Source organism: Polypterus senegalus, chromosome 1, assembly GCF_016835505.1.
Source record: "Polypterus senegalus isolate Bchr_013 chromosome 1, ASM1683550v1, whole genome shotgun sequence".
NCBI lineage: Eukaryota > Metazoa > Chordata > Cladistia > Polypteriformes > Polypteridae > Polypterus > Polypterus senegalus.
The window spans coordinates 210145866-210171770 of NC_053154.1; the positions used below are offsets into that span (position 1 = coordinate 210145866).

The following is a 25905-nucleotide window of genomic DNA, read 5'->3' on the forward strand; positions in this document are numbered from 1 at the left end:
CCTAGAATATCAAACTTAAATTAGAAACAAAATTCTAAACAGACTCTACAGTGATTCACATAAATAAAATTTGATTTTTTTTCTAGTTTTAGAAAGCGTTCTACTATGGAGTTATGAGAAGTGCATTAGAATTCATCCAGTTAAGCAAAATATGCTAACAATGCAGTGTAAGAAACCACTGTTAATTTATCACTCTCAGCGTATTTTGAAAAATGCTGTTAGAGGATTAAGAACTGTATAAGCAACACTGACAGGTAAACAAATATCTTCCCCCCCAAACTGTCTAAATTTAGAGCAGTCCCAAAAATAATGACCTTGCAAGACCAGCACCTGATGGTACTGTTCACAATTAGGAATCAGTTCCTGATATATTTTGCATAATATAAATCTAGAAAGATGTGTTTGCTGCCATAGTTAATGGTGAAGTGTCACTAATCAATGAATGTCTTTGAATAGTCAAAGCAACACTTCTGTCAGATTCTGCACATATTTAGTGTCAATTTAAGATCAATTCTGACTTATTTTGTTGTCTTTTGTTTTGACTGTTTTCCTAGATAATTGTATTATCTATACATTTTTTCTACGTGGGCATTGCAGAAACGAGGGCTGATACATTTTAGTTATTACACTCTATGTCAGGCACATAGCTGCTGTTGCTAGGTGGATAAGGCTCTTTTCTGAACAGCAAGTTCATTTGATTTCTAGACAGAAAAATCCATCACAACAACTAGCTTGCTACCTAAGTCTACTCATTTATATAAATCCAATTCTTCCAACTACACTAGAATGGGATAATGATGTCTTGTAATATATAATATTACTCCTGTTATTTATCAGTAACATTGGTCTCCAATTTCTTTGCATATAAAATGCAAACTGCTTATCACCTTTAAGGTTTTGGGTGGCCTAGCCCCTACTTATCTAACTGAACTAATTCACTCATAAAACCCATCATATATATTCAGGTTCTCTGGTAATTGACTGTTGATGGTCCGTCAGACTAAACTATCTACAGTACACAGGGAGACAGGTCATTCATTGCCATATTGCCCAAGCTTTGGAATTCATTACCAAAATGCTTTCCTGTCTTCAATCAAAACAGAACTCAAAATCTTTTTGTGCAACTTTTTCTTCTCTTAACTCTTTCTGAAGATTTTATTTTTTTTCTCTGCATTCTAGGTCAATGTTTTTTGTTGTAGCCCTTCTTACATTTTGATTTTTTCCTCATTATTATTTATTGCTGGTTTTGTGTCTTGTCCTCTTACTAATGCTATACTGTATGTAGCGACATTGGGTATGAGAAAAGTACTACATAAATAAAACATCAAGCCCTTTGGACAAATTTTTAAATTTTCTCTTTGAAAATTTACTGAATCTATTTTATAAAGCTCACATCATAATCACCATGTTCACAGCCATTTTCCAGTTTTATCCTGTAAAGACAGTTGTCCACAAATCTTTTTCTTTTACACTCTACAGTCCTGGACAGCCTCTGGGGAGAGACCCATTTTTTTGAAATCATGTGACACCACCTCCAACTATCATCTTCTTTGGCCTCATCCGCTCCACTTCCATCTTAGTGCATTTTTTCACCCAATCATTCTCTGCCTTTCGTTCCCCGTATCTATGCCACTTTAGTCGGTTTCTCCTTAGCACAGCACCTATTGCCGTCATACTAAATGGTTGTCATAACTAGGCTTTTGTCTTCCTCTCACTGCATGACACTCCGACTTATCTTTCTAATCCCTGTTTTTTCTAGCTTTGCTTTATGTTCCGCTTTTCACTCCTTAAGGTAGCCTCCCTTCATACACAATTTACCCTGTATAACCCATTCAACTCCGGATCTTTCACAAAATTCAATTTTCACACCCTCAGAATCAACTCTGTACATAGCACTTTTTAGTTTTGTTCATGTCTCCAACCAAATGATCTACTACAACAAAATGATATTTTGATTCACATCCATCTGCAAGAATCACCTTCACATTGTCCTGATCAACTTTCTTCTATCAGTATATGGGGGGGTGTGTGTCTCATTGTTACCCTTCATGATACTGGCCTAAAACGCATTGCTTAAAACATAGAACATAGAATTTGTAGCTTCCACACATTCCTCTGATCATTATGGCCAAAATGTTCAAAGTTTGTTTCATCTGACCAGAAATCATTCCTCCAAAAGAATACTCTAGCTTTTTTTTATGATGCTTTTAGTGTAATGGTTTCTTCCTTGGCTGGCAACATTTCAGGCTCTGGTGATGAAGTGCTCTCTTAATGGTGGATAGTGACACTTTTGATCTCTGTGTCTCCGAATCCTTCACCAGTTCCTCAGTTGTTATCTTGGGGTTCTGTTGTATCTTTCATAGCAAACTTTGTTCATCCCTGGGAGATACTTTGTGTCTCCTTCCTGAATGATGGAAAGTCTGTATGTCTGCAAGCTTTTTATAATTTTGTGCACTTGATTGCACAGTTGCTTACAATATTATGGAAAATTTAAAGACAGCTCCTAAGGAGAAACCCAACTTGTAAAGTTCAACAATTTTCCTCTTAAGGTCTTGACTCTGTTCTTTTGATTTAACCATTGTCTTAACCACCTGAACTTAATAATTTATATATATAATTGAACTTAATAAAGGCACTGGGCTCTATAGGTAGGCCCTTATATACAACCACAAGTGTCCCAATTAACCACTAATTACTACAGTACTCAGAAGCTGCTAAAAGTAATGACATCAATTCCTGGAGTCATTCAATCTGTTTAAGGAGATGGTCAACTAATTGTATGTAAACTTTTGACTGACTGAAAATATGACATAGGGGTTAAGAATTGAAATAAATCTGTCTCATAATCATTATTTTGGAGAAAAACTTTTAAGGTAATTAAGTTGATATTCTAATTGACTAAACAAATTGTCTGGTAGCATGGTATATACATATATAGTTACATATATATGCAGACACCCTTCCAAATCATTAACTTCAGATGTTTCAGCTGCACCCATAGTTAAGGTTCATAAAATCAAGCACAAAGCCATGCAATCTACATAGACAAATAATGACAGTAGAATGGGATGTACCAAAAGCTCAGTGACTTTAAACATGGCACTGTCATAGGATGCTACTTTTGCCACAAGTCACTACATGAAATTTCTGCTCTGTTAGATCTTCCTTGGTCAACTGTACTATTAACTGCTATCAATGTGACATAGAAACTTATAGGAGAAAAAACAGCTCAGACACAAAATCTCATAGAGCAAGGTAGCCGAGTACTGCAATACATAGCATATCATCAATCCTATATTTCATCAAAACAGCATTCTAAACTGCCTCTGGAAGCAACATCACAACAAGAACTGTGCTTCCTGCCAAGCATTGGTTGAAGTGCTGTTAATCACGCTGCCACTGGACTGTGAAGCAGGAAAAACATGTTGTTTGGAGTGAAGAACTACACTTTATTATCTGTCAGTTTGATAGAAATATACAGGTTTGATGGATGCCAGGAAAATGCTAACTTCCAGATTGCACAGTGCCTACTGCAAAGTTTGGTGGAGGAGGGATAATGGTCTGGTTTCAATATTTGGGCAAGTCCCTCGGTTCCTGTTTAGAGTGCTGTTAATGCTACAGCATATATGAATACACAGGCTTTTTAGATAACTGTGGGATTCTAACTTTGTGGCAACAGTTTGTGGAAGTCCTTTTAATGTTCTAGCATGACCATGCCCCTACACACAAAGCCAGGTATATAAGGACATGGTTTGAGTAGTTCGTGTGGAGGCATATGATTGGCAAACACAGAACCCTGAATGCAACCCTACTGAACATCTTTCTGATGAATTAGAATGCCCAGATCCTTTTATCCAACATCAGTATTTGACCTCACAAATGATCTTTCGACTGGATGGTAAAAAATTCCCACAGATACATTCCAAAATCTTGTGGAAAGCCTTCCAAGAAAAACCTGAAGCTGTTATAGCTGTAAAATGGGGGGACACTCCATGTTATTGCCAATGAATGTAGGATGTCCAACAAACTAATACAGATGTGATGGTCAAGTGTTCATCAACATTTGGCAATATTATGTGTTTATATATTTATTTATATATATATATATATATGTGTGTGTTTTTAGGAATATTAAGAATATTAGGGAAGCTTAAAGGCAGAGAGGAACACTGAGGATAAAGCTATAAATGAACTAGTATATATATATATATATATATAGCCCAAGTGCAATGCTAGAGAAAAGTTGCAGTTAAAAAATTTTTTTCTTTCAATTTCATGTTTCTGTAAGAGGATCGAATCAATGTGATATCACATAAGTGCTGAATAAGTTATCTCTGAGCAGCAATAAAATAAAAATAAGTCACTAGTACCTCTATATTTAACATGTCAACCTGTAAGGTACCTTATAGTGCTGACTGCCCTAATATAATGACAAAATTCTACAAACAGCTTAATAGTTTTAATAACTTCAAATGCTATGGCTCAGCAATGTCCTAATCTTCCATAAATGAATGGAAAGAAGTTTCCCTTTGGTCTAACAACTTCAGGAATATTTATTTTGGCTGCTCTCAAAACTGAGTGCCATTATGAACAATGCTGTACATTTTCTCTCTGACAAACTAACACTGAGTTCTGTCAGCCAACGAATTATTCAGGAGAAGTGTGTCAAGAACGCTACTGGCGCACTTTTATACTAAAAGCAAAATGTTTGCAAAATGACCCACTGAGACTGTGACAGCTAAGACAGAACTTTTCGTTCCTTTGAATTTTCGTGCTTTATGGCCATTCTAGTAGGTGGTCAGACCAAAGTGTGAGTGTATATTTATTTATTTATTTACTTACTTAACTATCTATAGTGTTTATGTATTTATTTAAAGAACTTCTATAAAAAGACAAATTTTCCCCTGGGGATAAATAAAATTCTGTCTATATATCATGAGTTCCTTATTGATGTTTATTAGCCAGATGCAAACAATACATTGGTATATTTAGTCATTACCTTTTCTCTGGAGATAAGCAGTAGTAACTGCAGTTTGTTCACTGTTTGCACAAAAGCATGTGTCTTTTTATTGAGCATATAGCTGGATAACTTACATGTGGACTATGCAACTTGAGTAATGTGAGATTTTTTTTTTCTTTTACAATGGATGTTTTTCCACATAGTTTGTCATTGCACAGCATTGGTCACCATTGGGATCTATTATATTTTAAACTTTTCTATTCATTCTGTACAAACAACATTACATTATATTTTTTTCTAAGCCACCACTACAAATTACTTGGGCTAAAGCAATATATTAAAAAAAAAAAGATTTGGTTATAGTATTCCTTTATGCCTTTTCACTGGAATTCAAATTCTTCCTTCTTACATATAAAGCTTAAAGTGGCTAAGGTTATTATTTATCTGAACTCTGTTATAACAGACCGTGGGCCCACAGAGGTTTACTTTCCTCCATAATACAAGTATAACTGACTCAGTTTATTGCTTACCATCTTATCTTCTGTCACTGGCCAGTATTAAATAAGGTTGTATTGTTAGAATGTGTTCATGTTAATTTGAAATTGCTCTCATATATTTAAATCTATAATATGCTTAATGTAGTCATCATTAATTTAATCGCTTTCATGCTGCTTTTCTTGGTGAAGGTCACAGTGGCAATTAATGTTGAGCAGGGCTGACCAGGCCTTCCCATCTCAATCAACATTCTCTACACCTTTACTGGGAGTACCCAGATGCCCCCAATACAATAAAGAGATACATTCCGCATAATGTGTCCTGGGACTGCAGCAGGCAAGAGCTGTACAGATTTATTTTTATTAGACAAACAATGAAAATGAAATTGTTAATATGAAACATTCAAATCTCATATAGTACTTTAAGTGAAAGTTTTATAGAGTAGGGTATGCCTTTAAGAATAGATATTTACCTGGAACACATAGTTACACTTCTATATGGGCATTTTTTTTTTTAAAAGTAGATTTTTTTGCTAAACAAAATACCATAATTTGCCCTGTTCAGATAAACAGTAGTAGTGAGAAAGACAGGGAACAAATTAATAGTGACACTATACCTTTAGCTTCCTGCGAGCATTAAACTTGCGCAGACACTCAACAGTCTCTTGTCGGTGCATCATTGAGGCCACAGTGGAACGTTGCTATATGCAAAAGAGGAAAAAGAGTGAGTTCTATTCCTGACAAAAATAAGATTGGTAAAAGCATTAAAGAGAGATTTATTTCCTTTGATATAAAATGACATATATATGTTTATGCAATTGGACAAATATTGGGAAAATCTGTCATTGATAAAACAACAAACAAAGTGTATGAATTTTGTATTTACGTGTAGGAAAAGAATTTCAAATTCCTCCACAAAAACACAAAAGAGACTTGTAGGGAAAAAGGGAAATTTTAATTTTTGGTCTACCTCAACCAATAAAGATGCCATTTAGGTATCCAATCTTCCATAAGTCTGTCAAAACCTCAGGGTAAATAGAGATGACCGTTTTTTCTTTAAATTATATAAATCTTCATTTATGCAAACAAAAGAACCAAGGGAACATACAAACTTAAGCAGATGGGAACTGTAGAAAAGGTCAGATATTTAGTTAACTAAAAGTTCAGGGAATGAATTAACAAAAATTAAATCACTCATCTAACAAGGAATTCTATATAAAGATTCAACTTTTGGAAAAAAAAAAAAGATATTATGTCCCCACCTAAAGAGACAAAGCAAACAAAGTGTTAGAGAAAGACAGGGAATAAGCAATATTCTTTAGGCCTGGATACTCACGCAGACCCAGGGATGTTTCAGAGCTTGGTCAGCTGTGATCCTCTTGGCTGGATTGATGGTCAGCATTTGGTTAATAAGATTCTTGGCTTCTGGAGTAACAGTGTCCCACTCAGGGGAGGGAAACTGTAAGGGTAATGAAAAAGTACAACACATCAATTTAGTATCAAGGTAGACCTCATTTATTGACATATTAACGTGGTTTAAGACTATGTACTATGAATAGTAACAGTTCTAGCATCACTAGCGCTTTTTGGACAGAAAGCCCACCTCTTCTTTGCATTTGAAAAAAAGATTTTGATTTCAAATTAGGACATTTCCACTGCAAATAACTTTAAAACTATGGACAAAAAGAAAAAATAGGAAACAGTAAATTCTAAAAGGAAATGTGAATTTCAAACTGCTGCATTAAGAAATAGGACATGATGTGCTCCATTTCCTTTCCTTTCTATGTTCTCAAAATAAAAAATGCAAAATGGAGTACCCAAAGATACAGCAACTGATCCAACCCCCCCCAGAATTCATCTTGCAGAATAGCGGGATCAATAGCAACATCACAGACAATTTAAAAAACAAAAAGAAAAGAAAAGAAAACCAACATATTACTCTTTAACAGCCCTGACCAACTGAAGCTGGTGTTTCCTGTGCTCTGTGTTTTAGTACTCTGGATAACTCACAGACTTACTCTTCAGTCAATAGTCATTAGGTCAGATATAAAACCCAGAGCTGTGTGATTGTTAATATGTCTATTGAGGGATAACTCTATTTAGTACACACTCCAAATACTGAAAACCACTCCACAAGCCAACCTATGAAACAAAGGGAAATATGGGACTAGTATAACAGCAAAATAAAAAAGTACACAACTTCTTTAAGAGACACTTACATCATAGGCACCTGCTTTTATCTGCTGGTAGAGTTTGTGCTGGTCTTCATCCCAAAATGGTGGGTAACCCACAAGGAGGATATAAAGGATCACCCCTAGACAGGTGAAAAGAAAATAAAGAAAGACACATGGCAGAAGTGAATTGGATTTCACCATACATATTACAATATCTCCAAAAGCTCACAAACGTACCACATGCCCAGATATCGACTGGTTTTCCATAGGGATCTTTGCGTAGAACCTCCGGGGACAAATAACCAGGTGTTCCAGCAAAACCTGTAAAGACAGGTGAAAGACCTTTGAATTGGCTTATTCTACTTTCCAATACTAGCAATTAGAGACATATTTCAAGACTGGACATGACTCTCTCTGTCAAGCCGCAAAATATGCATATTAATATACTTACCAAACCATGCTTGCTGCTCTCCTTGCACTTCAATAGCCAGCCCAAAGTCTGCCAGCTTCACCGCTGCTCCTTTCAGCTTGCTTGCCAATAACAGATTTTCAGGCTGCAAAACAAGATGTCAACTGTTAAGTACTACCCTGGACACTGCTAAGGTCAAAACAGTTCTGCTTTAACTACACTTGCTGGTTACAGTGAATGATACGTTGTGCTCACTGTAAGTCACAATCAGTTAAACAGAAAACAGTGAATTCAGAAAGTCTTCAAACTCCATCACTTGCTGTACACTTTATTGTGTTGTAGATTTCATTTTAAATCGATGCATCTACCAATTTTGCCAATCAATCTACACTCAATCACTAATAATGACAAACTGAAAGATTTGCAAAGACAGTTAAAGAATGCACCAGGCTTGTTTTTAAAGAGACAGATCCGAGCGTTGTTTTAACGTAGCGTGCATTGTTGCAATGTTACTTTTCTTGGTGGTTTATTAAATTACGGATTTTTCAAATGTTAATTTTTTTTCCCTGTGCTTAAAACTCATTAAAAAAGTGTTTTTAGCGAGTGGTTCGTAGCGCTATAGCGCAAACTATTGCCGTGTTAGTTTTCTCTGTTGTTGAAGGTTTTCTCAGTATTATTATTCAATGTTTTACATTTAGTTTACTATTATGCTGTGCATTCTATGGTATAATTAACTATATTTGTGCTTAAAAATCTTTAAAAAAATATATTTATATACAGTTCGTACGGTCTAGAACGGATTAATTGTATTTACATACAATCCTATGGGGGAAATTACTTCGGTTCACGACCAAATCGTTTTCCGACCATAGTTTTGGAACGAATTATGGTCGTGAATCGAGGTTCCACTGTATGTATGTCTGTTATTGGGGGCATGTAAGTATAGCAAAGACAATATTCTCAGTTGCATATAGTTGCAGATATCATGACATGTGAGCATCAGATGAGCTATGAACATAAACTCTCAAGGGTGTTCAGCATGTGATTTTATGTTATGTTGTCATGTTTTAGAAGCGATTACTCATTAACACAGTTTTCATTAGGCAAGACTGGCCAGTCACATTCTGCCTTCGATTTATTCATTAGTATATCTTTTTGTCCTCAGTTCCTTTTCTAGGCAAAGGCATACTAGGATATTAATTTAATACAACAGTTACATAAGACATGAGGTTGAGATTGACACTGAAAGCCTCCCTGCAAAAAATTAAACTGTTGAACGTGTATCTTAAATTTCACCAATCTCAGTCAAGCCATCATGATAAATTATAGGTAACATAATGACATTGACTTCCATAGTAATCACTCTTTCATAAGCCTGTTTACTTTTAATTCAGTTTACACTGGCTCTAGGATCCAGATATGGTCTAGGCATTAAAACTGAATGAGTAGGAAAGACAGTCAACCTAACTCAGTCTTAGGAAACAAATCCTAGGAAGAAGCAAAGGAAGAGATCCAAATGGCATTAAAAAGTAACCTAGGCAATTTCATACAACAGTAACTAACAAGGGGTCATGCAGTAAGACAAGTGTTAAGTGTGACTCTTCAACTTTCCAAGACACTTCCCAGGCTGCCAAAGATCCCTGGAAGGATGGCTTGATCAGTTATGACATAGAGAATCGCTATGGGGATGGCAGGCACTGTGCTAATGAGAAAGGTTACCATGGTGATTGATACTCACTTTCAGATCTCGGTGAACAATGTCATGCTGGTGGATGTGATTGACGCTCTCCAGTATCTGGTGGATGCAATGACTAGGAAGTATAAGAAGAAGCAAAGGCTAAGTAATATCTAGAGTAATAAATACTCCATTTGCAATGTAGCAAATGAATAACATCAAAGAGTCAAAATACCTAATCAAAATTAAACTGATTTAACATATATGGACAGATAATACCCAGCCATACAGCAACATAGTTCTGCATTAGATACTGTGGCTAGGTATTCAGCAAAATAAAGCACATTCCTAATTACTCATTAAATTATTTGACCAATCACAGAAGGCTTGGTCAGACAGTACACCTTATCTCAAATTGTGCAAACGTTCTGACATATCAGAAGGCACTATGTATGTAATTACTTTGTTACATGGAGGGTTGAACATCTTCTTCCAGTGAGGGCAGATTTTAATCATATCTCGGTGACTATACAATCAGGTATTCACATCTGTATAGTCAGCCATACACTGAAACTACTTAACATCTGGAGGTTGAGCTTGTCTACCCAGTTGCATAATGTAGCTGTGTAGCAGCATCTGAGATCTGTACATCCAAAACGCACACATAGACAGCACAGGTGCTTAGCTACATCTGGGTAGATTACTTTATGGCTCTTACACAGTTAAAGAAAGCACAACCACTTACTCACATCTGCAGGGCTCTTAAACAACTGCACAGTGCAGCAGGTTAGTAACATCCCAGAGTTGTACATCCAGCCAAACAGAGTACAGATGATAAGCCACATCTGTAAGGGATACATACTGAGATGCACAGCACATCTGTTTAAATATATCTATGAGAACTGTGTCAATCATACAGTTCAGCTGCTGAGTCATATCAGGAAGGCTGTGCACTCAGACACAAAGTGCAGCTGCTAAGTCAAACCTACAGAGCATGTATACACAGTGCAGAGGCTTTATCGCAAGAAGAAAAGTGGCCATGTAAGCCTTAAAACACTGTACAAGTGCTTCATCACAAAAGTGAAGCTGTGCATCACATCATACAGTGCAACTGCATAATCACATATGTGAACTTAGATAACCAGTTTCACATACCGAGGCTGTGCTACTTCTGTAGCAGTGTACCCAATTTTTTAAATCTACTACTTAATCAGACATGGAGGCACTGTGTATTAAGTCACAAAGGAAACATATATCTTCATAGCTGGAGAGCTGCATATGTAGTCAAGAATGCACCTTCAAGGGAAGATGTGAGACTGTGCAGGAGTTTGAAAGTAAAATAATCAGAACATAAAACATTCAGATACACTAAAAACAAAACACAGGAGAATTTTTCCTGCATCTTTAAACATCCTCCTGCATTACTTGAGAATACTGAATATAACCCCATAAGGCACAACATGTTTCATGCCGCTCACATTTTAATATAAGTTCATGTTCCTAAATGATTAGAAATATTTCATCTTCCAGTACACCAGTAATAATCCTCTCAGACTACATTTTAATCAACTACCATAAGGATCAAAAGGATACTCAAAAGCCTGGAGGTTAAAGGTTACACAGTTATCTGAGCCACAATGCCTTACCAGCAATTCTGACCAGTAGAGTAGAAATGAAAACAGCCAATTCAATATTGCAAAACAGCTAAAGAGGAGCAACAGAAGCTGTAACTAGGCCTGCAACAATAAGCGTGTGAAGACTTTTGCCCAAAAATGGCAAAAACATTCTCTGTGGATTGCTGCTATACTCTCCTAATATATTAGCTCTTATTATTGGGCCTTCAAACCATCCCTCCCTGCCCCCAAATTCAAAGTTTCAGCTGCTGCTACCACAGTTTGCAAGACACTCAAAAAATAAGGCTTCAGGGGAATTTTTTTTCTTTCCCTGAGGTCAAGCAAAAATGAAAAGAACAAAAAAAAAATGCAGTGTATTGGGACAGACTCAATACACAGTTATACCAAAGAACAAGGCCTAAGATTAAATTTTCAAGTTATTAATTTGATGTCACAACTCCATACAAGTCTATAAAACCCAAGTCACCTGGTCAGTGTGTTGATGATCATGTTAGACTAAGCAGTACCACTGTCTCAATTGTGATCTAAATATCAAGTCATGACTAATCAAACTGGTTAAGTGGTTAGTTTCTGCCATTAGTGACATCTTAAGTTAACTGGTCGAAATTATACCTCACCACAGAAAGATCAAGTTAATTATTGTTAATTTCACCTCGGTTCCTTAGCTTGGTAAATTTAAAACCAAATAGTCTATTTATCATTTTTTTCTTGTTAAAGACAAAAATGTTTCATCAGATGATTCTACCTGGCATCAGCTTCACTGTAGTATTCTCGAGCAACTATGTCTTCAAAAAGTTCTCCACCAGTTACCCTGTAGAAAGAAACACTGTTGTATGAAGACAGAAGGCTCAGAAGCCATTTATGTAATGTAAATTTAGAAATCAACAGTATTATCCTAAATCAGACATTAGAACAAATTAAATGAGTACTGGCCAAAACATTAAGGACTAGAAGCAAGGAACTGAAGTACTAGTAGTAAATGAAGAAGATCCATTTGTGACCCAGGATAGAAAAATGGAGAGAAGAACTTGAAATAGTAGGTGGAAACAGATGAAATTGAGTAAAAGAATGGAAAACTAGGGAGCATCAGTCAGTTTCTAGGAGGCTTTAGTATAGAGGAACATGAACTGGACTGGAGTACAAAAAGACAAAAGGTTTGAAGCAAAATGATTAGCTTGTAAGTTTGCTCATTTCACTGTTGTTTTGGCGTTTTTTGCCATTATCTTTTAAATTTCCATATTTTTTTTTTTTTTACCGATAAAGGAATTCAATTAGGTGGGCATAATTAAAAAGCATATGTAGAGCTGATGAATATGTTGGTCATTCAAAAGAATATTCATGTATGTTTAGCAGGAAATAACAATAAGATAGAAGAGGAAGCAAAGAAACCAACCCACTGATACTCACAGATCAAAGACAAGGTAATGAAAGCCCTCTTCAGAGATGCTGTCATGGAGTCTCACTGAAAATAAAAGTGCAGAAGTCAGGACAGTTATATAGATTACTGCATTCATTATGGAGTGCTGCCGTTGGCTAAGAGTTTTGCTTCTGTGCTGTCCTATTAAGGACATCCATCCCTTCATTTTAGAAACTTACCTTTTTTGATCACAACACTGTTCAAAGCTGAATTCGTTCATAAAACAACAGGAACAATAAAGTAATGAATGCTAACAGGAATGTCACATTCAGCCAAGCTACTAATTTTCTGTTAATTTATTAAAAGCTTGTTTTTGAGATCACTGCTTATTAGTTTCATATTTGATCTTCTATTTTTCGAAATTAGTCGAAATTGAGATAATTTGCTATTTATTTTTTTTTTTTTTTACATTAGGGATTTAAAATTATCTAAAAATGAAGCTTGAATATTCAAAATAAAAATAAGAAAATATTCAAATATATTCATAGTTGGGTTACTGATTCTAGATGTTTTCTTATACTGTATTATTATGATAAGAGTGTCAGCAGCAACATGAACAAAAGCCAGTCCATCTAGATAGGAAAAAATCATAGCAGGCAACATTATGTAAATATAAGAGCCATCAAAATCCTGCACAAGTGCACCCTTTAAAAGAGGAGCAGTGGCACAGCCATCTTGTCTTTAGACTTAAACTGACAGCCATAAAATCAACTATGAAAAGGAGTTTAATTCCTTACAAGCCATGTGTGTTTCAACTGTGCTTTGCTACATTATTATTAATATTTTAACTTTTTTTTAACTCGTGGTGAGTCTTCAAAGCATGAAATGATTTGGACTTGTACATTTGTGAGTGAATGTTACAGACTTCAAACAAAAGTGATGCATGAAAGCAAAAAAAAATGGGATTTTCTGAGCGTACAAAGCGAAGTGATCTAAAATAAAGTAGAACTTGACATGTAATGCACATATGAAACCCAGACAACATTCCCCATGACTGCTTAAATATGCTACATGGGTTCATTATTGTGTCTGTCTCCAACTAAGTAGCTTTTTTGGTCCTTGAAGCCACTTCATTTTTATGCAAATTTAGGCACTGTGTTAGTTTGTGTCTCACAAATTATGTAACTGAATATACTACATGTTGTGTTGCAATGACCTGTAGTTATTTAGTCCTCATTATAATTTTTATTTAGCAGATGTTTTCATTCACAACAATTTAAGTGAAAAGTTTCTTTAAAGTGGAGATTTAAAGTTTAATGATAAAAGGAAATCAGAATTATGAGTTATTTCCAATTTGCGTTAATGACTGTTAGATGCAAAGACATTATGAAGTATCTAAGGGTTAAGGGTAAATCAGAATGGATTAGATGCAGAATAACACTTTTAGCGAACAGGCAGTACACCTGTAGATTAAAAAAGTGAGGAATGGGGTAGGAAACAGTTGATCCAAACTACTTTGTGAGTGGGTTTGGATACAAGTTTTACTAATGAACATAACAAGCTAACCATTCTAAAGTATGATCACGTAAGTTACGTGAAAGACAGATTTACAAATTATTTTGGAACTGAATAGTGTGTCTGGACTAACACAATTCCAGAATTAGTGCAATGTAAAACAAACAACTGTCCTTTTAAAATCTAAAGTGAGCATTTGCCTTTGAATAAGCCTTTTCTCAAGTAAATTCTATTTGAATAGTGACATTAAATCTGACAGGTCTAACTATATGTCTTTGTAACAAAAAAAAAAATTCACAATATCATTTTAACTGCTTTCAGAATAATTACAAAATATGAAAAAGAAATTGAGGCATAAACCACTATGCATTAAAATTTTAAGAGGAACAAATGAATTGTTACATAATATGATTTAGGATTTTTTTTACAATCCTGCTTAAACTACCATGCAAGGCACATGAATAAGAGTGTTTAAAGTTCTTTATGTCACAAGTTAAAAGGAACATTTTATAAAACTACTTTTAATATTAAGTGTTCAGTAAAATGTTAAGTTTTTCATGCAAAAATGTTTAAGTGGAAACAATGAAATGACATACAAGTTGAACTTCAGCAGGTTTCACTGCCTCTGCCTAAAGAAATCTCACTTTGGCGTATTGCTCTACAATGTTGCATCCTGCAAAAAAGCACCCGTGTTCACTTGACCCTGGCTTCAACTACATTAATGGCACAATGCTGCGCTGTGTGTGCTTGAACTACCCATAAGCCATCACAAACATGTATTGTGTGAGCTTCTGTCCGTTGCGATTACCACATAACTTTCAAATTGTCGTTACTTTTTGATTTAAGCTCATAGAATGAAGCAGATTTTGCCTCTAATGGCTTTAAAAAATAGTTTTAGAAATAACAAAGTATGATAACTAATCACATAAGATATCATTGTTTAGATAATCTCATTATTGCTTTTTTGTTTGTGTTTTTTTTTTCTTTTCAGAATCAGAATTACATTTTATGTTCATTTTAAAACAGTTGATCTAGAAACATACTGTATAAGGTGGAAAAAATAACAGAAATACCACATAAATAAAGAACAATTACAAATGCCCCTAACAAAGGTGAGACATGTCAGACTGATTGCCAAAAATCAATATACAGTATGTCAGAGACGAATTCCAGCAGGGCATCATGGACTATTGAGTTTTAATGCAGAGCCCTGCTGGATAACATCGGGGCCGCCAGGGGACGCTGCAGGGAGGCACAGAGACGTTTATTTTCCATATAGCCCGGAAGTATGTCCCAGTCACATGGACAGAAGAAATGACGTACTTCCGGGTTGAAGAAAAGGAGTTTTCACCTGACCCGGAAGTGCTGGATAATCACATGGACTGAGGGATCAGAAGCACTTCAGGGTCATGAACTATAAAGGACTGTGGGAGATCCCAGACGGGCAAGTCGGGTGGCAGGGTGACAACGCGTCTGCGAGTGGAGAATTTGTTTATTGTATTGGTTATTGTTTATGAATATAGTGGAGTGGAGGGTGCTGAATCAGCTCCCAACCTCAAAAAATGTATGTTGTGCACTGTAACACTGTGCAATGTTACAAAGTTGTAAATAGCTCATTTAGAAGACCAAGGCACAAAGATGCATATCCTGGTGTAAGGAGCAGTGATAGTGTCTTACAAGTTATCTTTCACCCTAGTTCCTAAACTGGAAGGTTTACATTTAGGTGCCTTCAAATCATGTCCTTTTTGTTAGATATTAAACAACACATTAGGTCAAGTAATTGCTCTGCATGGTTGCTTAACAGACAAGGATTATGAAGCTGTTGTACAAGACTAGGTGCATCCTATGATACAAACATTGGTCCTCATGATGTTCTCCCGTTCCTGGATGACAATACCCTCACACACATCATTAAACAAATTCAAAACTGATTTTGTGAACATCAGGATAACTTAACTACCTTCCATGGTTTCTTTCAATCACTAGATCTAAACATCACTGAACCTTTATGGACAGTGTTAGGTACAGTATATTTCTACCTTCTTTATCCCTTCAAGTGTCCTAATGCATACAGTTCTGAACAATACTACAGCAATACATTAAGGACTGGAGCTGTACAGAGGGGTGCCTTAAAAGGTCCTTGTTGTCAGGGATCACTATACCAAGGTTGTGGGCATGCGATGAACCACCTAGATTTGGACCCGAGTGCAGCAGGCGACACCTCAGCACCATACTACAACAGTGTGAGGTTTTTTTTTTTAACAGCGGCTGGAGTGCCAATCCTGTCACCAACCCTCACTTTTTCCTTGCAAATTGAAGGACCTGCTTGCAAGGTTGAATGCAGATTAAACTCATACTCAGGACAAAGCAATTGCAGGTTAAGGGCCTTGCTCAGGTGCCCAATGGAGTAGAGTCACTTCTGGCATTTATGGGATTTGAACTGGCAACCTTATGATTGCCAGTGCAGATCCCTAGCCTCAGAGTGGTGTGCCCCACACTCAGATGGGCAGGTGAAACCCTAGTAGTTTGTTACACTGAGGATGGACTCAGTGGCAATTGAGAGACATAAAATATACTGTAGTTCTTTTGTTTAAAAGGTGCAAAAAGGTTACCCCATCGACACTGGCTCTCAGCAGCCACACACATCTTGTCTTGTTCACATCTTGTTAGCTGTATTTCCAGAGGGGCTCTATAAACCCCACCTTACCACTTTCCTGACATACTCCTAGTGGGTACTCACTGCCTTACCCTCACTCTGTTTCCTTCTCTAATCAATTTAAAGTTCATTGAACTCCCTCACTTTCTTTCTCTTTGAATTACTGTGCTCCGTCACTAGTATCAAACCTGTGTCGTTTCTCTTCATCTTGGATTGCCAAAACCACATGCCTACTACCATCCAATTTCTCAAACAATGACCCCCTCACTTCATCCGCCACTCTACTTAAAAGCGTTTAAACTGAAACTACCTATATGGGTCACACAGGCTGTTAAACGCAGATCACTTGCTCCCATCCTACAGTGATTATTCAATTAAAGTGGGACTGGTAGGGGCATTGAACACACTCCTCTTATTTAACACCTAAAAGCAAAGTTAAAAAAGAAAAAAGTCTGTTGCTGTTCCATGGTGTGTCTTGCCACACTTGTTATTGAAACATGTATTAATATACAGCGGAACCTCGGTTTGTGAGTAACTTGGTGTTTTGCAAGACAAGCTACATTTTTTAATAAATTTTGACTTGATAAACGAGCGATGTCTTGCAATACGAGTAGTATGGATATACTTTGTCTACTGAGCGTCATGTGATCACAACTGAGCTGATGGTTCTCCTCTCTCCTTATCTCTCGTCTCCTATTCTCCATCTGTGTCTGCGTGCTTCACTCATATAGTCAACATCCGTACGAGCGTATACTGTTTACTACAGCATTGTGACTCTGTGTGTGCTGTGAAGTGCGAGTCCCCGTCTTGCGCCCCAAAACATGAAGCAGAGTCTCAGTTCTTTAACAATACCAGCTTTATTCAGCTTGAAACAGCAACAGCGCGGTTATTTATTGTAGCGGGATCTTTATAATGTTCCTTGTATCACCCATCGACGGCAGGCGCTTATAGCATGTCCGCAATCTTTTGGATGCGCATATACGGCGACCTGCTACAGCGCTGAGAGACTGCGATTGCTTTGGGACACAAGAGTTTAGAAACTCACCCACCCCAGCCATTATTCTATTTACAGGTAAAGTGCAGGTTAATTTGTTTTATGTATTTTTACTTTATATTTTGTATTAATCATTTTTATATGAATAGTTTTGGGTTGTGGAACGAATCATCTGAGTTTCCATTATTTCTTATGGGGAAATTCACTTTGATATACGAGTGGTTTGGACTGCGAGCACTTTTCCGGAACGAATTATGCTCGCAAACTGAGGTTCCATTGTACTAAGTTGCAATGTACAGTATGTAACTTGCAGTCAGCTTACTAACATTAGTATTAGGGGTAGTATGTGATGCTTCCTTTTTACTTTCTCGTCAGTTAGATTAAGAAAATGAGTGGTGGGAGAGAATGCAATGTTTCCTTTTCACTTTACTGTTAGCTTACTAACATTAGGGATGGGAGTAGGGGTGCATGATATACTGGTAGAAATTTGTCAACAAAAAGAATTTTTCAAATGTCATCTTTATCACAGTTTAGAATATCTGGCAGCTGCGTTTATTACTTGTCAAAAAAATAAATGGCACAAGATTGGGAATGGTCAATTTCTGACACATCCAGTACTTCTCACAGTACACAACCACAATCGCAAAGTTTGGACAAGTACTGTGCATTATATTATTATGATTTCTGTTAAGATAACTATTAAGAGAACTTCGGACTTCAAATATACAAAAGGCCTAAAACTGAATGATGCCAATATTTTTAAATGATTTCATTTTGTTAGCCATACTCCATAACGTCACTGAACAGCTCACATGGTCCTGTTAATGAAATAACTTTTCAATCTCTTATGTGAAACAACTCTCAAACCTCTTCACATCTTCTTCTTCAACTGACTGGTTCTGACACTGCCAAGTCATGTTGCATAATCTGCTCTGTAACTACAAAAGCATAACTAGCAACAGCTGAGAAAGGATTATGGTATATATTTGGGGATAAGCTGACACAGTTTGAAATTCAGCACAGGATTGCTTGTCTCCCAAACAAAGTTAGTAATTCCCGCTAATTTTTAAATGCTCTAATTTTCTGCACATATTTATTTGGTAAACACTTTCTTATTTGGTGCAAGAATAGTCCACATGATTTTTTTTAAAATTGCCATTTTATAAATATGCCAAAATTGTTACTTAGGAATTGATCAATTTTTTTTCATTGTTTATGTTTTGCTAAGGTCATATGCATAGGATGCCACCTGCCTGTTGCCAATGCCCTTTACTGGAATTCACAGCTGTGGAATTCGGCAATAGGCTGTTCAACCGAGTTGTGTTAAGTATGCAACCGGAGTCGAGAATATGGGGCTTGTCATGCCCATGGTTTAAACTGTGCTTTATAAAGAAACTAAACTAAACTTTACTAGGCTGAAGGCTAAAAACAGGCTGAAGTAATAAACAAATTCAAGGAACAGACATGGATGTTTAGTGGATTTATTTTCAGGTTCATTCTTTTTTATTTGACAAACTGACAGCTGCCACTTTGTTGCTGTGTTAAGGAATTAAAAAAAAAAAAAGCATACAATCGACATTTCTTTAAAATGTTTAAAGTGGGCTAACTGCCATTAAGCCTGAATCTGAAAAGTAAAAATCAGTGACAAAGAGATTACAAACAATGCTCAAGGATAACCTGATTGACTGTAGCATGCTGCCATCTCCATCTACATTTCAGTACATTTCAAATTCCAGGACTTTTTACAACTTTTCCAATGCCAACTCAGCACAAGAATCTTCCTTACATTACGGTTCTGAATATCCACGCAAAATTACATAAACCTAGTAAGAACAAATATGAACGTGGTCTATTTTAAATTTGTGCCCGCTTTCTAAAACTGACATTGAAGATCATGCTATTTTCCCTACAGTAATTGCACAGATATAGATTGTTAATGTGAGTATAAGAAGGGCCGCTACATTTTAAAAACAGATACATTGTTTTCTGGACAATGAATATACCATTATATATGTGGTGTGTACAGAGCTGGCATGTGACAATGTTTTTGTTTGTGCAAGAAAAAGTTACAAAAAAATCATGAAAAAAAGTGTTTTTTTTTTTTCAGGCACTGTTTACAAAGCAACACTTGAAGTGCAAGTACAATGCAATTACTTCACTATGCTGAGTTATCAGCAACCTGATACCTATAAGGCAAATAAAAGATCATTAAAAAAATAGGCATATTTTAGGTAGTAAATTGGATGAAAAGTATGAGGTATACCAAAAAAGCTCACAAAAGGTCCAAAAACATTAACAGAACTACTCAGTCCGTAATGTTCAATTCCTTTCATATGGCTTTTCAATATGGAGTATCTTATATACCCAAAGTCAAACTTCTTCATGCAGTAATGCTACCCAGCCAAATGCTAATTTTATTTGTCTCACTGAAGCCATTATTTCAAGTCAGCATTTAGCAACAATTTCAAGTTAAACATACAATTTCCTACCATTTACACTGCTCGATAAATCACTTCGACACATCTAATATACACAATGTAACTTATCTTGCTATTAACTATCCAACCCTAACTCAACACTAATAATTCAATGTGCAGGCTAACAGCAACTACATACCTATACCAGTTTGCTCATATGCTCGCGCACAAGAACACAACACAAGGTGATATTAATGTGCAAGGTCATACAACTTGATATTAATGTGGAATATGGGTGTTTTGTTGGCATAATATGGGATGTTTTATCTCATGATATGCGATTACTGGAATTCATTGTAATATTTTCTATGACTTTATATAACATGTATATATTTTTTAAGAATTTCAAGGGCTTTTCATGACTGGATTTTGGCTTGTTAATTTTTCATGACTTTCCAAATTTTACAGGACCTCTACAAACCCTGCAAGAATATGTCACACACATGCACCTTTGGAATAACTTAGAGGCTCTGGTGGTGGTTACTAACGGTTCCACAAGATGACACTGTTTACTAATGCCTCTACTCTTCCTCCCTCTACAGACCAGATGACTGACAGCCCTACTACCATTGACATCACTTCCTGTGTCCGTCCCAATGGATCCGCCTCTTCCTGCCTGACCTGTACTAAACCAGAAGTGTCGTCATTTTGGAGCAGTCACTTTGAGACTTGCATCTATAACAATGTCTTTTTGCATTGTTTCGATGTTTCAGCGTGCCTTAAACCTTTATGCTTGTCCGTGTTTTTCGTTACAGTTGCATAATCTGCAGGAACTACAAAGATTCCTTACATGAGAAAGTCCTGAGATGCTATGCAGGCCATGGCAATGCACTTATATGCACTCAGAATCCAGGTGGGAGAGCAAAGGACTCTCTTTGCCAAGGCAGACATGCATAACCAGGCACATAGGGCCATCCAGCAAGAAGGGCTGATGCGACCATTCCAGGCACTGTTGCCTTTACAGCCTGATGATGATGTTGACACTTATTGTCTTATATTTGAGTGTACTACTACCCGTCCTCGCTGACAGCAAACTGAATGAGCACAAATGCTGGTGCTGTTCCTGAGGGAGCCAGCTCAGCGGGCTTATTACGGCCTCAAGGAGCAGGTCACCTTGGATTATGATCAATTTAAAGCTGAGATGCTGCTGAGGTATGAGATACGTTTCGAGCAAAAGGCAAGGGCTTGTATGGAGTGGAGATTTGACCCATCATGGCCAAACCGCTCCCAGGCATTTCATTGGCTGAAACCAGGGGTAAATGATACAGAGAAAGTTGTTGCACTTGTGGCTTGTGACTTCCTCCTGAGTGCAATCTCTGATTTCCTTGCCTAGCCGGACCGACTACTTCAGATCAGCACCATGGAAAGTCTCATTGCTGCCCTCCAGTGAAACAGAGTGGCCTTGCAAGTTGAGTACTCAGAATGGTCAGATAATCGCCCTAATTTCTGGATGAGACGTGTCACCATACCAAAAGCCTATCTGCTGCTGCATGGAACCATCAATTGGACCCAAGGAGAGGCCAACATCCCTCCTCGCTTGTTACAAGTGTGTGGAGGTGTGCCGCACCATACCATCCTACCATCACTTTGGCTAGTTAATGAATTATAGCTGAACGCAAGTAGAGAAGTATTGTTTTACTGCCAATCCCTTGTCACTTCTCTACACTGAGGTGGTTGTTATTAATGGACGTAAAGTCACAGCAATGACTGAGTCCGGCGGTAACATTCCTATTGTTGCTTGCCATTTCGTGCTCCTGCAACAGTGGGAAACAGGTACGGCCAGTCTAACCTGCAGTCATGGGAAAACTTGTTGGTACAAGTGCGCCTCATATATAGCTACTTATCAGGGGTTATATCCAGTGCACCTGACCCTGTGATACTGGTTGCAAAGTAGAACCGGGGAAGCTCGAACCACACCAGGTAAAACACTGGGGCTTGTCACAGATGGAGAAATCTCAAGCTGTCTCCACCCCATGTTCCCAACCAGTTACACAAGGAGAAGTGGCCTACTCGGTAAGAATTCGGTTATTCTGAGTGAGGGATAACACACTTCTCAACCCATGCCACCTGGGCTACACTTTAAAAATTGATTTGTTATTCTGGTCTTCTCGTCTGGGCTGTACTTAATTGTAAATGTTGCCATCTTGGAACAGTCACTTTGAGGCTCAATACTATAAAGATGTCTTTTTGGGTTTTTTTTCCCCAATGAGGTTATAACCCACGTGTGTTTTCAAGTATACAGGGTTTGCCTGTGGGGGTCCCAAACTTTTATGCTTGTCTATGTTTTTTGTTACAAGGGACAAAACATTAGAAAAAAAATAGAACATTACCAACACTCTTAAAAATAAAGATGCCAGAGTGGTTCTTTTGAAGGATGCCGTAGGGAAACGATTTGTGGTTCCTAAAAGAACCATCCATATGAAGGTTCCAGCAAGACCCTTGTTTAGGCTAACGGGCTAGATGATTCCAGATTGATGAAATACCAAAGGATTCCTGATTTTAAAATAAAAATAAAATAGGCTAAATTCAGGTTTTCTTAATCTCTTGGAATCCTGCTAGGTAGCCTAATTTATGTTAAAGATTTCTGTTTTGTTTATATATTAGAACTCTTTCCAAAATGAAATGATTTTTTGTCAAGCAGTGGGTCTACAAGGAACCACACAACCCAGTAAAGTACCATTTAGTCATAGGCTGGTCAGTATTCGTAAATAAGGACAGCCCTTAAAAGTAGAAAAACTTCAAAGCAGAGAACAAGCTCTATATAATAACATATTATGAGAGAGCTCATATCAGATGTGGGGGACCCCTGCAAAGGTATCTCCATGACACTCCAAAGCAATACAGCATGGAAGAAAGTGGCAGAATCTTTCAATGTGCACTTTCCAAACCAGCAGCCAAGCCATTTCTAAGTTAGGGATACTGACTGCATCTTTTACTGAAGATCAGAGGTTGAAGCAGGCCAGTATGGCATACCAGGTTTATTCCATTTTTTTGTCACCAGTAAATAGTTGTGTGTCATCTCCCGCTCTGACCTTGAATGGGACCACCAACCTCCCGTCTGATCTAATGCACATAAATAATAGTGATCAAAACTCAGAGGGGGAAGCTCAATTTAAGAAATCTTGTAAAATATGAAACACATTAGGCGGAGGACTAAGGAGCCAACAAATAGCATCTTGGTTCATATTTTTCTACTTCTTATATTACATAAAATTAGAATTCTCCCTGCGTTAAATACATTTTAATCAGAATCATGCTATACTTCAGTCCAAATGTAAATATAAAATATGGTTTCCATATAGCATATGTGATTTTTCATGTCAGTAACAGTCTGATGCATTTTGTAACATTAACCACCATATTATGTCCACTAAACCTGCTCAAGAGGCGATCTAAGTTAGTACCTATCTGAGTTATCTTCCTCTTCTCCAACTCTAGTAGACAGTGAATGATCCAAACTGTTTTCTGCATGAAACTGCATGAAAACATTCGATTATTTTTTTTCTCTGCCATAACTACAAACTAAACGCAAGTAACATTAAAAGAAATAAAATCATTTTTGGCTGTAGTACTTTAGATCAGGGGTGGGCAACGTCAGTCCTGGAGGGTCGCAGTGGCTGCAGGTTTTCGTTCCAATACTAAGTACTTAATTTGAAACCAATCCTTGCCAATCTTAGACCTTATTTAATTTTATGTCTTGTTAATCTGCAATGTAATGTTCTTATATCGCAGATTTTCTCCTTTCCAATTATATAATCCAAATGATTTGATGCCTAAAACTGATAGTTTTCAGTCTGTCACATTTTTCTCTTAAGTGTTTTATTAAACCAAATAGTGCACAATGAATCCACACAGGTGTAAATGGAAACAAGTTATATGGAGAACTGCTGGCTCCTTTGTCATTTGCATCTTATTGATAATAAGAGCCATTAAAACAGTGAATGCAGCTGTTTTTAAGCAATTAACAGTGGAGAATAAACTGAAGCATCAAAATGTCACTTGAGCAATGAGTGCTTCATTGGCAATAATTTACTTTTCATTACAAAAATCTGCAGCCACTGCAGCTCTCAAGGACCAATATTGCCCACCCCTGCTTTAGATTATCTAGTTGCTTATTATAAAAAAGTTCTGCTTTACAAACAGTGCATTACTTTTCCTTCTCTTGTATGAAAAACTCCACAAGTATATGTTATTGAGTCCTAAGCCCATATAGCAACTTTCATGAAAATGATCAGAAACACAGACAAATGTAATCATTTTCTTATGTTTTATAAATATATTTAGTCCTTCTTGTACTGTAAATCAAATAACATCCGATCACCTTTTTCCACCCCCAAATGCGAGCTACCCGAACAGTTGCAGTAGGAATACTAGTTGCTGTGCCACCAGATTTGCATTATTTCAAAATACCCATAGCAAATAACTGGATTTGATTTAAACTGGCACTTTATTCATGGGTTTCTGTGACTGGATTGCACACAACACACTCTTTTCCACTTGGGTGTGCAATTGTGCCCAAAGGACCAGTGTACCATGTTTGCTTCTTACTTTATACTCATACGATTACATGATAATCACTGGCTCACTATGACACTGAACTGGGCAAAAAAAAATGACCTCCCAGCATACCCGACACTAAATTCATACCTATAACGATTCTTTTTACATAATTATAATTACACATGTACTTAACGTCTTTCTCACTAGCTGTCCAGATGGCTGGATACACGTGCATGATGTTTCACGATCACCAGCAGGCAACATCTTAAGAAGGCAATGCTTCTGTGAAATAACTCAAGAGTTTTGATTTTTTTTTGGTTGTTTTTTTGTAGTGGAATAGGCTTCCACAGTTACTTCAATAAAAAAGGTATTGCATTAAGTTTTGTTTTAAATTTTCACATTCAGCTTATCTGCAGGTGAAGTATTTTCATGGTATTTTGGTTCAAAATTTGAGGGTCAGCATATCCATGGATGGGCTTATCTGCAAATGTTTACGGTAATTATTTCATATCAACCTCCAGAGTTCATTTAATAGAGGCTACTAATCACTGCCTTAACACAGTCAGTTTTTGTAGACAAATACCCAATGGTTTAATTTTTGAAACCTTGCTGTGTGAAAAAGTGCTTTCATATAGAGCAATTTATTTTAGGCTAGGTATATCAAAGCTGCCCAATTTGCATTCTCATCCATCCATTTCCTTGTACAATTCTGCAGATTACCATAAAAGTAAACAATCTCTCACGGCTCAGTGAGAATCCCCTTTACACAATCTAACAATTTTTTGGTTTTGTTTGTCTAAAGGCTTCCAGCTATCTGTGCCTCAAAAAAAGTTGCATCACTACCTAGCAGTAACCACAGACATCACACTGGCTTACAGGCATTATTCACATCGGACTAGTATCACTAGAGGATGCCTGTAATACAATTACAAAAAGAGCACACTGACAATTCAAGATCAGAGTTTTGAAGAAATTAATACCTACCAAAGCCCTATGGAAATGTGCATGTGAGTGTGTTCTTATTTTTATACAAGGGGCATTCCCTAAAGGGAGTATCTAG

At 36.8% G+C, this 25905-nt stretch overlaps 1 protein-coding gene across 10 annotated transcripts in view; it reads right to left on the reverse strand.

The window, feature by feature from the left end:
• Positions 1-25905, reverse strand: part of camk2g2 (calcium/calmodulin-dependent protein kinase (CaM kinase) II gamma 2) — a 124322-nt gene that overhangs the window by 36932 nt on the left and 61485 nt on the right. For all 10 annotated transcript variants that reach the window (XM_039768155.1, XM_039768173.1, XM_039768165.1 and 7 more), the window contains exons 4-11: positions 12754-12808; positions 12092-12157; positions 9776-9848; positions 8080-8182; positions 7866-7949; positions 7674-7768; positions 6791-6913; positions 6072-6155 (exon numbers count right to left, since the gene is read on the reverse strand). In XM_039768155.1, the coding sequence (XP_039624089.1) occupies positions 6072-6155; positions 6791-6913; positions 7674-7768; positions 7866-7949; positions 8080-8182; positions 9776-9848; positions 12092-12157; positions 12754-12808 (683 nt within the window). The remainder of the gene's footprint in view (positions 1-6071; positions 6156-6790; positions 6914-7673; positions 7769-7865; positions 7950-8079; positions 8183-9775; positions 9849-12091; positions 12158-12753; positions 12809-25905) is intronic.